Source organism: Brassica oleracea, chromosome C5 (assembly GCF_000695525.1).
Source record: "Brassica oleracea var. oleracea cultivar TO1000 chromosome C5, BOL, whole genome shotgun sequence".
In the NCBI taxonomy this organism is placed as follows: Eukaryota; Viridiplantae; Streptophyta; class Magnoliopsida; order Brassicales; family Brassicaceae; genus Brassica; species Brassica oleracea.
Genome location: NC_027752.1, coordinates 40,609,636 through 40,619,013, shown reverse-complemented (window position 1 = coordinate 40,619,013; position 9,378 = coordinate 40,609,636). Strand labels below are relative to the sequence as shown.

Here is a 9,378-nt window from a genome sequence, read left to right as displayed (position 1 = left end):
AACCTAAGAAAATATAAAAAATATTTTATAAACTTTAAGAACTAGTGAGATTAAATTAGACTTTAAATTATGATACTGTTTTTATGTTGTTTTCTATTTATTTAAATTTTTTGTATCAAATATTTCAATTTGAAATAATAATAATAATATATTTATATTATTGAATCTATTTTATTTGATAAAAAATATTTCTATTTTATATATCACCATATATTAAAATTTATTTCTAATTTTGAAATTATAAATAAAGCCAATTTGATGATTTTAATTATTTGTGGCACTTTACAAACAAATAAAATGACACAAACTAAAAGATAGTAATTTTAAAAAATAAATCAATATATTTTAAAATGGACTGACACGTGTCAGTTACGAGGCATGTTTTAGCTATTTATTATGAGTTTATGTATGCAATTCAAATTCCTATTTTGTTTAAGAATATTTTGGCACATTAATATTGTTTGGGTATGTATTTTCCCTGGTTTCATAGTTCAATTATAAATGATAATTTGTCTAACGGTACATATTATAATCCTGATTAGGTCAGAAAAAATACACATTTTGAGACTTAATTTATTTGATTTGAGAGAATGATTTGGTAAGAATTGAAAATAGCATCCTTGTATAGTATAAATATACGTATATATATATATATATATAAAAGTATTTACAACTGCAAAAAATTTCTCAAAGCAGAAATACAGAAAATGTAAGTTTAAAAGCACTTCCCTCACTCGATTTTTAGGGAGTATGTTAAGTTTAAAAAGATTTTTACTGATTAAATTCATCTACTATTTTTGAATTAGAAAAGAAAAATTCAACTAATATTCAATTTCAAAAAAAAAATATTTAACTTACATACTATTAATATATGTCATTTTCGTCTACAATTTTATCTAATTTAAACGAAAACAAGTAAAATAATATAGTTGAGAGATTTTTTAACTAAATATTTGTAAATAATTTATGAAATTTTATAAAATTAGATAAAAATTATAAAAAATTATATAACAGATTTTCAAGACATTATTAAATTATTTATAAAGCTTTATTAACCCTTTTTAAAATATAAAATCAACAGTAAAAGTTCAAAAAAGTGTTTTAAAAAGTGCATAATATCATTTATAAGATCTTTTAATCATTTATACAAGCTCCAAATAATTATAAGGACTTATAAAATATTTATAAGAGCTATAAACTATTTATAAGAGTTATAAACTATTTGAAGTATTTTTGTATAAATACAGTTATTTGTTTTTGTTATCTATTAATCCAGTTATAAAATAAAATGGGCTTATTGGCCAAATGGCCATATTTTGGTGATAAATTAAGGAAGTAGCTATGATTTTGACATAATTCATTGTCAGACTTTTGTGCTTCCTTCCATCCGGTTATACCCCTTCAAGTAACAGGTTACCAGTTCTATATTATAAAGTAAACGACGTGGCATTTTTGTGTGGCATCGTAACAATCACATAACATACGGATCGCGTTGTGCAGTTGTATTCAACACATATGATGTAAGGGTATGAATCGAGAGGAGTGGATAACAGTTGTAAGTGTGCCAGAAACAATTTTAACCTAACGACGAACTGAAGATGATGACAAGTATATTCTATACCGATTGTATGAGTTTCCATACTATGTACCGTATGTGGAATAGTAATATTATAAATGTACTTCCAAGTGAAATATGGTCTTCATAATTTCGCTACAGTTAAAAAGGCACATGATGCAAATAAAGTACATAATGTTTTACCCAAAAGCAAACCAAATATTCCAGAAATAAATTTATCAACCACACTGAAATATACTAAAGGCCAAATAGTATGGAAATGTAAACTCTCAATAAACCACACAGAAGAATATAATAGTGTAACCCAAATTTAATGGAATGTGGGCACATTGTGTTTGTTGTACGGAAAACCCTGTGACCTTCTATTTTGGTTAAATGAAATGATGCCAATGTTAACTTCTGATAATATATGTCCGTTATAAGGTGAATTAACGTTTATGACGTGTATTACGTGAGAAGGTTTATTTCATATATAATACACTATGTAATTTATCTGAGAACTGCTATTCCATATAAAATATACTATTTTATTTATATACTAGTTGCATACATCCATGATTGATTTACAAAATCTAATGGGGGATTGGTAGAAGAACACTTGACACTAAACACTAAACACAAATTAGGAAAATACGAAGGTCGGATAGTTGGTGACAGATACTCCTAATGAAAGAGTAGGAGGATGCCACATACTGAAGTCGATTTACCAAGATATTTTCACTGTGTAAATTTAAACAAGTGGTGTAGGTAATGATTATCAATGTGTATTATAGGGTTACGTACACATTTGCACCGTCCATTACGAGAAGACTTCTATACTATATACAATGTACTATTTAAAACGATACTATGTGCATACTAAAGCTAAGATTGAGCAACATGAAATACAAAGCTAATATGAATGGTAATAGAACACTTAACAGTAAACACTAAACCCAAGTTAATGAAATATAAATCCAATCCATAGGAACCCCAAATCTCCAAGTAATTAAATCCACTTGCCATAATACTGGAGACATATATTTACATTTCTCATGAGCCACATGAAATACAAATCTAATGGGGATGGTAAAAGAACACTTGATAGTAAACACTAAACCCAAGTTAGGAAAATATAAGCCCCATAGGCAACCAAAATCTTTATAAAATTAAATCCCCCTGCCATAATACTGGAGACATGTATTTACATTCCTCATGAGCAACATGAAATACAAAGCTAATAGGGCTGGTAATAGAACACTTGACATCACTAAATCCAAGTTAGAGAAATATAAATCCCAATCCGCAACCCAAATCTTCAGGAAACTAAATCCACCTGCTATAATACTAGAGACATGTATTTACATTCCTCATTAGCCACATCAAATACAAAGCTAATGGAAATGGTAATAGAACACTTGACAATAAACACTAAACCCAAGTTAAGGAAATATAAACCCCAATACATAGGCAACCCAAATCTTTGTGAAATTAAATCCACCTTCCATAGTACTGGAAATAGTTGTTAACCCTTTTTTTCCCAGTAGGTTCAAAGTCGGTCTCAAATAATCTACTTGGAAGGTCTAACTCGTCTATACCAAACCTGAAGAATGAAAAGTAAGAGAGGCAAAGAGTGAGGACGGTTCACACTGTAATATTAAATATAGAAATGAATTATGAGTCAAACAGAATAACAATGGCTAATGAATGGAAAGGCATATGATGTAAAAGTACGATTCCATGTAAAATGGAATAATGTAAACCTCATACTATTCCACTTAACATGACATATAACAACGAGATATACTGATACGGACATACGATGAAACATCTATGTATTGCAGATGCTATTTAACAAAATAATTGATATTTCTACACCATGAACTATGCACCACAGAGACAAAACCCTCCAATTCAAGCATATCTTAGAATAAGAACATCAGAGAGGGAATCACAACCGACCACAAATTGCAGCAAAGCAAAACATAATAGCAAAGTGGAATAGTTGTATGGGATAAGTATACTATTACATTTCAAATGGAAACCTGATTCGAAATATCATAATATGTGTACCGCCTGAGCATTTCTAAGAATTGATATTCCACACATCTTCCCCTAAATTACTACACTACTTAATTCGCATCACCGCTATAAAGATCTGAGAAAAAATTTTAGTAACCAGAATCGACGGAGAAACACCGAGAACTTACGGGACTGTCAAAGATCTGAGAAGAATTGAGTTGGTGAAGTTGGAGAGGTTGGTTGTGTTACTACCGCCGCCGAAACTGTAACGCAAAACCCAACCACCGAACCCTAACGGCGAACACGATTAAAAGGGAGGACGACCGAGATGAAAATTGGATTGCAGGCAAAGGCGAGGCGTTGGAGCAGATCGTAGGCAGAGACCTTTTAACTTCGAGAAATTACTGAAGAAAGTGAGAATGAGAAGATGTGAATAGGATGACACGATTTACCTTTGTGCAGTTAAAAATTAATTTTTGTAGCAGGTGCAGCTGGTTAATTAAAAGGGTAGTACCATATTATTATGTATATATGACGCCGTGTACCTGTCCGTTAGGTAAAATAGCTGCTCTGCCAATTACCGTTTTTTTTCATTGCTATAGGCTCTAATTTCCCAAATACACTTTGTTCAAAAAAGAAAAAGAATCTTTTGACACATCTCTACCCTAGTTCAGTAAAAGGATAAACAATGAATATTTAAGAACCAGTGGTCGATTTGATCGCCTTCCTATTACCTTCTCCACCTATCTTCTTCCCTCATCAAAGTGCGATCGGATCTGGGTTTTATATTTTTTTTGACAAACCCTTCTCCGTGTTCCGATCTATCGTAGAAAGTCCCGATCTTTCAATCGCTCTCCTTAATTTTACCCTTTACTCACTCAAAAACCCTAATCTCGATATTTCGTTCCTCCTTCTCTGTTGGATTAGGCGATCCTATCTCCTCAGCTGGAATCTGAGAGCATTGAATCGTTTGTGTTTTTATAGAAAGACCAAAACTTTTTCTTCAATTTCGAGAGGATAGAGTCAGTGACGATGTCGTGGGCTGGTCCTGAAGATATTTACCTTTCAACTTCACTCGCTAGTTATCTCGATAGTAATCTTTTCTCTCTGCTTTACAGATTCGTTGAACTGTACACAGTGATATAGCTTGATGGCTCTTAATTAACTTGAGAGCTTTATCTTGCAAACAATTCTATGTTTGGTTTTAAGTTCTAATTGTTAACTAGTTTAGTTAACGGCCTTATTCAAAGCTTGTGTTATCTCAAGGAGAGACTGATTATCTTTTAGGTCAATTCAGAGTTATAGCTAAACCTTTATTATGATTCACTATAAGCTTAAGCATTTATCTTTTGAGTTTGAAGGTTCATAATCTTAGAGTTTTTTGCTTTTGAATATAAATCATTGTGCATTAATTGCTTTTTGATGTTGGGCATCCTGCTCTTGATGATGCAGGAAAGATACTTGTGCTCCTTAGAGATGGTAGAAAGCTAATGGGAACCCTCCGTTCATTTGACCAATTCGGTATTCTGCATTTTATGATAGTCTTAGTAGTGGGATAGAGAGAGACTTAGAGCATGTTTATTTGGTGTCAATACACAGCCAATGCGGTTCTAGAAGGTGCTTGCGAGAGGGTGATTGTTGGTGAGCAATACTGTGATATTCCTTTAGGCCTCTATGTAATCCGTGGAGAGAATGTTGTTCTGATTGGTGACCTGGTTAGACTCCTCTCCACGTCTTGTTGCTTATTTAACTTTGTAGTATCCCCAGTTACTTATTTGGGGTTAAAACCATGTGTTATATAGGACACGGAGAGAGAGGAGCTTCCTCCAAATATGATTCGTGTCTCAGAGACTGAGATTAAAAGGGTATGTCATCCACATTAGATATTCCAACTTCCGCTTTATAAGCTTACAAATTCTATTAGCAAATTCTGATTAACTTGTTATGTTGTATGTCTGCCAATGATTTGATGGTGTGGACTCTGTGTATTCTGGTTTAGGCGCAAAAGGTGGAGAGGGAAGCGAGTGAGCTGAGAGGAACAATGAGGAAGAGAATGGAGTTTCTTGACTTCGATTAAGCCTGATTATGTCCCTATTCATTCTTGGTTTGATGTTCTGCTTTGGCTCACAAGTTTTATGAGGAGCCGCCTTCTTGGTATGTGGAAGTAGGTCTCTCTTTTTTCATTTGGAAGTAATATGACAAAAATAATCTGTGTGCACTCGTCTTGTCTTCGAATCTATTTTACATTTTTATAAGAAAAAAAAAAAATCAGAAGCTTTCGACTAAACTTGACAATGCGTAAGACTTTTCTTTAGTGAAGTTCTGAAGAAAGGCTCTGGTCGTTGGCTAACACTTAGCAACACAAAGGCCCCTGGCCAAACTTATATCGTTGCCTATATAGCAGAAGTGCAAAAAACAACATAGATTGATCAAAAGAATAGAGGACATTGCACGATTTGATTAAAAGAAGAGAGTATACGTATGACACAAAACAACAACACAAATGTATGTTTTACCTGGGAGATTATTCCATCGGGGCACAATAGGGAACGGACCCGTGAATAAAAATTCAAAGAATGGATCTATCCTACAACAACACCCTAACATGGCTGAGAACCAAGAAACAAAACAAAAAGAGACAAAAGTAACCTCTCCAAATCTTCTTCTTTCATCATCGTCTCCTCAAGTTTGGCGGGTGTGCATACCCTTCAAAGAAATCAAGAACGATCCTGTCAATATCTTCAACCGAATACTTCAAGTAGTTCTCCGGATGTCTCCCACTCTCTATATTCCCCCTAAACCTCCCAAGAAACGATCTATAAGCCGGGATCAAATGCTCAGACAAAGATATCCTCAGCTCCTCTCTAAGCTGCGCATCCGGAACCGACCACGTAGACTGACTCCTATGGACATCTTCCAACATCGCGTTAAACGCTTTAAACCTCTCCCTCAACGCACTTCTCGACACACCAGAGGAGAAACTCCCACTCACGTGCAACCCTTCGTCTCTCAAGCTATTCAGCACTCTGACCCACGTGGATCTCTGGTAGTTCGTGGCCGCGTGTCTGAATATCCCAGTGAGTTTCCTCAAATAATGGTCTCCGATCATCTCCCTCAGCTCCGGCGATCCTTTCACCTTCTGGACTATGTAGTGAATGTTGTTCATGATGAATATGTGAGCTAGGGACGCGTCTCTGTAGTGGTGCGACTTCTCTTCCAAGTTGAAATGCAGCACCATGATCAGCCATATCAGATGCAAAGCCAACGGTGACTTACCGTCCAGCTCGGTGAAGTCAATCACCGGCGCGTTGGGGTTGGGATCGGATCCGGTCGAGGGATCCGACACGATGAGGTTGTTGAGAGTCTGCTTGTAATCAGAGATCAAGCTGATATAGTTCATCACATACCTCGTCAAAGGATGGATAGTCCCTCCAGGGACGGGGACCACAGAAGGCTCGCGGAGAACGGCGTTTTCGAACTCGGAGAGTATCCCTCTCGCCGCCTCCGCGAGCCTCGTCTGAATCTCGGAAGCTTGGAGGTAGACGGCTCGCGATGATGAATCATCCGAGTCGAAGATCGCTTCGATGTCGGGCAACATGTCACCCATAGCATCGTGCAGATCGAGAATCTTGAAGAGCTTCTCGGGCGATCTTCTGCTGATGCTTATCGCTTCGGGGAAAGTGAAGAGGCGTAGAGCAGACGTCTTCACCGTCTCCATGAAACACGTGTCACCCATCGCTTCTTCGTCGAAGAGGTCGGAACAGAGTCTCTTCTCGCTTGAGAAGACGATCCTCACGCAGACCTTAGCCGCGCGGATCCACTTCCTGATTTTTCCTTCCACCACTTCCCACTCGAGCTTCTGCACGTCTCCGATGCTGATCTTGACGATCCCGAGCTGCTTGAGGATCGTATCCACGGCGGATTTGCGGACGTTTCCGTAGACTTGGATGCACTCGCGGGAGTAGCCGGCGGCGACCATTCTCTGAACGATCGATCTCAAGTCGGAAACTGCTTCGGGGGAGATGAGATCCATCTCGCGTATGCTGCTTGTGGATCTGTAACTGCTTCTCCTACGCGTTAACCGGCTTGAACCGGAACCGGAATCGGAACCTTCTTCTTCTTCTTCGGGGGGAGCGTCAGTGCTGTCTTCTCCGGAGACTGATGACTCCTCTAGGAAGAGAGAGTCGGGCTCGAAGACGGATGTTTGGGAGAGGAGGATGTTGCGGAACTCTTCCTCGAGCCTAGCCATCGCGATTTGGAGAGCTGAGTTGGCTTTGACTTCTTGGTCATCGGTGGCGGCGGAGGAGGAGGAGAAGGAAGGAGGAGAGGAGAAGGAGAGAGATGACACGGACCGTTGGATTTCATCTACGGCTCTCAAGAACCGATCTACTTCGTCACGATCGCTCTGGAATATCATCTTCCCTCTCGCTTCTTCGGAAGCTGTTGAGTCCCATCGGAGTATTATCCTCTCCGCCGTCTCTAACGAGCCGTCGGAATCGAAACCAACACTGTTCTCCGGTGATTCCATCTAAAAAAACCAATCAGAGACCAAAAAAATCAAACCAACAGAAAGAGAGAAACAGCAAAGAGTTGAGTCCTAACTAATTAGAATCATTCACCTCTTCGGATTCAGATACGCCTTTAAGGAGATACTCGTAAGAAACCAAACTCTAGCTATTTTTTTTTTTTTAATAAAATAAATATCGTTTTGTTCATCTGAAGAAGTCTTCTTGTAATAAGGCAACAAGCTGTCTGTTTTTTGTATTGTAGTAGTATTGTTTTTTTTTTTTTTTGTGTGTGTGTGGAAAAATAGTCTTTTTGGGACTTTTCAACTTTCTCCTCGTGTAACTTTCCGAATTACTCGCCGGCGGTGCAATTTCCCGGAAATTTTTTATAACTTTCCGACAAGCTTCTTTTAACTGGTGAAAATCTTGTGATAAATGCTATTATGCCTAAACTAAAAAAAGCCCCCACTTTCTTTTTAAAGAGACACATGTTGATAGTCCAATCATGTCTTACTATGATCTTTTGATTTGTAGTGGGGTTATCATTTGAATCCAGTAATTTTGGAAACTTTCTTTTTGAATTCCTTATCTTAATCATAAGTAAAATCCTCACTACTTATTAGTGTATTAGTAGAAAACAAATTAGTGTATTAGTTTCCGTGCTAATAAATTCAGGAATCAGAATTTCATTATTTATATAATTTTTGTTTTTGTTTTCTTCCAAAGTTGAAAGTACTATGACGTGGTTGGACAGTGTTGGCAAGGACATCAATATTATTTTTTGACATTTTTTGTAATCAAGTTACCTGTGGATAAGAACGTATTAATTTGGCGAGAATTTTTTTCCAAATTATTAAAATGGAAATGCTTTTTTCCCCTTCTTTTAATATGTTTTTGAATAGTCGAAAACCAGCTAAAATACAAGTCGCATATGTATCTTAGCATTTAGGTTATTAAATGTTTCAAAATAAGTTAAGTTACAATATCAATGATAAACAAGAATCAAAATTAACTGATAATTTCATTTCAAAAATTGATAGATCTCACATAACTATTAAAAAAATAATTATAAAATATAAGATATCTTTTATCAATTATATTATCGGGTCCATGAACTTAGAAATCAGCCACAAGACCGGACTAACACATTATTACACGTCTGGGACCCGCATAATAAGTTCGTCAGAAACCTTAAATATTCATGGGTTCAACGACGTCGTTTTCGTATGGGCCTTGGTTTGGGCCCGAGGCTGTGGCGCGATGTCCTTTGCCTTTTTTTTTTTTTTTTTTTTTTCT

At 36.4% G+C, this 9,378-nt stretch overlaps 2 protein-coding genes across 2 annotated transcripts; one reads left to right on the top strand and one right to left on the bottom strand.

Annotated features, from left to right (window-relative positions):
• The first annotated feature begins 4,271 nt into the window (after nt 1-4,271).
• Nucleotides 4,272-5,795, top strand: LOC106295059 (sm-like protein LSM1B). The gene is made up of 5 exons (XM_013730835.1): nt 4,272-4,670; nt 5,030-5,098; nt 5,177-5,292; nt 5,380-5,442; nt 5,577-5,795. Exons 1-5 carry the CDS (start codon nt 4,610-4,612, stop codon nt 5,652-5,654), a joined length of 387 nt encoding a protein of 128 aa, XP_013586289.1. The 5' UTR covers nt 4,272-4,609; the 3' UTR covers nt 5,655-5,795.
• Nucleotides 5,796-6,002: 207 nt separating this feature from the next.
• LOC106295058 (exocyst complex component EXO70A1) lies at nt 6,003-8,302 on the bottom strand. Its single transcript, XM_013730833.1, has 2 exons — nt 8,197-8,302; nt 6,003-8,105 (listed from the first exon to the last, which is right to left on the bottom strand). The coding sequence occupies exon 2, from the start codon at nt 8,103-8,105 to the stop codon at nt 6,249-6,251; it is 1,857 nt and encodes a 618-aa protein (XP_013586287.1). The 5' UTR covers nt 8,197-8,302; the 3' UTR covers nt 6,003-6,248.
• Nucleotides 8,303-9,378: the final 1,076 nt, after the last annotated feature.